Source organism: Camelina sativa, chromosome 9 (genome assembly GCF_000633955.1).
Source record: "Camelina sativa cultivar DH55 chromosome 9, Cs, whole genome shotgun sequence".
NCBI classification, from domain to species: domain Eukaryota; kingdom Viridiplantae; phylum Streptophyta; class Magnoliopsida; order Brassicales; family Brassicaceae; genus Camelina; species Camelina sativa.
In genome coordinates, this window is record NC_025693.1 from 8,422,297 (window position 1) to 8,425,539 (window position 3,243).

Consider the following 3,243-nt stretch of genomic DNA (forward strand, 5'->3'; position numbering starts at 1 on the left):
TATATATATATTTTACTAAATAAGAGAAATTCGACGAATGTAAATAATTTTCTATCAATAATTAATTTGTGATTGATAAGCATCACAAATTTATTTCAATATTTTGGACCATTACCAAATGAGGTCTATATCCCACTAAAATTAAAATTCATAAGAAATTAGGTCGACCAATGTTGTTTTATACCCTATATTCAGATTTCAGATATCGAACTTTTCCAAAGAAAAAAAATAATACAATAAAATAAAACGTACGATTTTGTTAGCAATACAGTTACGTCAGGAACAAAAAAAAAAATATATATTCAAATTAGTAAATGGTGCACTGTGCACATGGTATATGGCAGTTAGGGCCATAACCTCAGCTTGTGTTAAAGTTTGTCCCCACCACGAAAAAGAGATTTGTGACTTCACGAAATTGTAATATAATAATAGCAAATAGTTTCTATCATTTTATTAGTATTAAATTTAGCAAATATTGTTAGGTGATATAACTCAAAAGTTATTATTTTCTTTTTTCTATTACTACATTTGCAATGGAACGTAACGTATTCAAGAATTGAATCCTAGATACATTATAGAAGTAGAAGATATAATCATATTTGTGCTAATCTAACTAAGTACAGTTTTATTTATATTTAATGTTTGGTAAGCCGACATTTGTTAATCACGACTAGTATCTAATTGTGGTGATAACCCTATCGCATAACCACGGCTGCATCTATACGTTTCCCAATTAGAAAGTGATTCCAAATTATTCGTAAAGTAAATGATTAGTTCCACGTCCTAAACTAACCCTATATAGTACTTTAATAATATTATTAGATCACAATTATATACTAATATATACTTGTTTGTAGTTTGTACTTTAAGAATAATGAACACTTGAACATTATATACCAAAAACGGATAGTGGGAATGTTAGGATGAGGAAAGAAATGGATTAACGAGGAAATTTAAATGAATCTTGGGTTAATCAGACACCAAGATAACTAATCATTGGAAAATATAATATTAGAATAATTTAATATTAAAAAAAAAACTGTCTCTTTTCTCAAAGAATAAAGAGAGATTTATGAAAAGGACACCTAGATCTTAGTTTGATCGCATATTAAATTAAGCGACAAAGTACTCTTCAAGATAAGAAAGCCAAAAAATAATATTAAAAATTAATTAAATTTCACTAGTTTATTTATTTTGGGGAAAGTCACATTTTAGGGTTTGTTTCATTACTAGGTATGTATTGACCTGTGTGACTGTGTCGCTAATTAGGGTGAATAGTTCATAACTTCATATAAACTTTCCATTACTGGAAAATTATTATGAAATCTTTCGGAACGTTACATTATATTAAGCGACAAAGTACATTTAAAACAAGAAGCCAAAAAACATATTATTAAATATCAAACTAAATATTGCACAAAGTAGCACTAATTTTTCCTAATTAGGAGTTTATTTCATGGTTATTTAATTGAGAAAATTGACATAATAGAAAAATTTAATGAAAGAAACATTTCAAATGTAATATTATTGGTAATGAATTTATAATAAAAATGAAAATAAAAAGAGCTAAAAGAGTTTTAATTAATATTAAAAAACGTATTAACGATAATAATAGAAGTGCTTAATTAGTTCTCTTACTCTCTCTATGATCTAAAGCTAAAACAAAGCTTAAGCTTCTTCCCTTATTTAATCTTTTCCCTGCAAAAAAACGACAAGATGTTTCCTTCTTCACGACGAAGACGACGAGGCGTTTACGTTTCCTCCACCGTCAGCTCCGCCACTATCACTCTCAAATCTCCCACCACCACCAACACCAACACCAACACCACCGTCTTCATCGTTACCTAAACCACTTCCACCGCGAACAGCATCATCCTCTCCGCAGACACCGTTACCATCCCTCTGCACGGTGGCGACGCCTCCGCCGGGGAATTTGAACGTGTTCTTGTTATTATGCATCCAAACTTTGAGAACACCTTTATCAACTCCGATCTCACGGCAAAACTCACGGACATCGTCCTCGTCGCGTTTCTGAATCTTCCAACCGATTCGGTCGGCGAACTCATGCATCTTCTCTTTCTGACCCGAGCTAAACTTAGTCCTGAAACGTTTCCTCGAGCCAGGCGTCGTGGTGGATATGTGATTGTTAGCTGCGGCGGCGGCGGCTGAGAAGTTCAGATCTGAGAACGGCACCGTTTTATTGTTACCGGAGAGAGCTAAAAGCATGTAAGATGATGAGATAGGCGGCGGAGATGATGAACTAGGACTGAGAGGTAACGGAGGAGGAAGCGGAGGTGGAGGATGGTGACGGTGATGAGGTTGATACTCAATTGCGGCGGTTGTGGTCGAAGACAAAGGAAGAGACGGTGGTGGTAAGGCGGAGGAATCGTCAGGATCACGGCGGTGGAAGTTACGGTGACAACCACAAGCTGCACACTTGAGAGAAGTTGGATCGGAAGGCGTTGACGAAAGAGACGGCATGAATTCGCCGCAGCCGTCTAGCGCGTGACCACCAATCGCCGCCGCGTGGTTCTTGAGACATTCTTTGTAAGTGACGGTTACGTGGTGGTGGTGGTGGTGGCGTTTGATGATTCCGTTACTAAAGGAGATGGGTTTAGCTGGTTGAATCCGGGTCGGAGTTTCGGATTCGGGTTCTGGTGATTTAGGAGTCATCATATCCATTGCTCTAACTTCAAGCATCTCTATATGACTTTTATGTTCGTTTCTTGAAAACACGAAAAAAAATCAAGAAAATATTAGGGTTTATGTTTAAAGCTCCCCAAGAAACGAAGAAGAAGGATAATAAAAAGAGATTAATCAACTTTTTGGAGATGTTGTTTTTTCTTATATAATAAGTTTAAAAGAGGAAGATGAAGAAGAAGAAGATGGGTTATATTAAGAGATGATAGTGAATCTGGTTGATGAATGTTGCTAAGAGAGAATAAAATAATTTAATAAGGAGAGATACAATAGAAATAAAAAAATATTAATAAATGTGAATAAATAAATTTTAAAATAAAAGGACAGGGCTTGAGGATGTTTTAACTATGGTTAGATGTATGGTTAAAAGTGGAGCCTACAATTAGAGAGTGGGAAAAAATTATATATGTAGGAGTAATAAATGTCTTAAACATAAAGACAGTCCAATTATAATTAATATTCTCATGCATTGTGACACTTCTTGTTTTAAGTTTGTCTTTTATTTACTTTTTTTTCTTAATATTTGTTCCTTCTGTTATGAGA

The 3,243-nt window shown here is 34.3% G+C and overlaps 1 protein-coding gene across 1 annotated transcript; it reads right to left on the reverse strand.

Moving 5' to 3' along the window:
* LOC104710732 (zinc-finger homeodomain protein 9-like) lies at window positions 1,556-2,960 on the reverse strand. The gene has a single exon (XM_010427381.2). It carries the CDS (start codon window positions 2,698-2,700, stop codon window positions 1,729-1,731), a length of 972 nt encoding a protein of 323 aa, XP_010425683.1. The 5' UTR covers window positions 2,701-2,960; the 3' UTR covers window positions 1,556-1,728.

What these genes read in the sequence shown, in the direction of transcription:
- LOC104710732 (XM_010427381.2), bottom strand. Translation starts at nt 2,700, where the DNA reads ATGCTTGAAGTTAGAGCAATGGATATGATGACTCCTAAATCACCAGAA.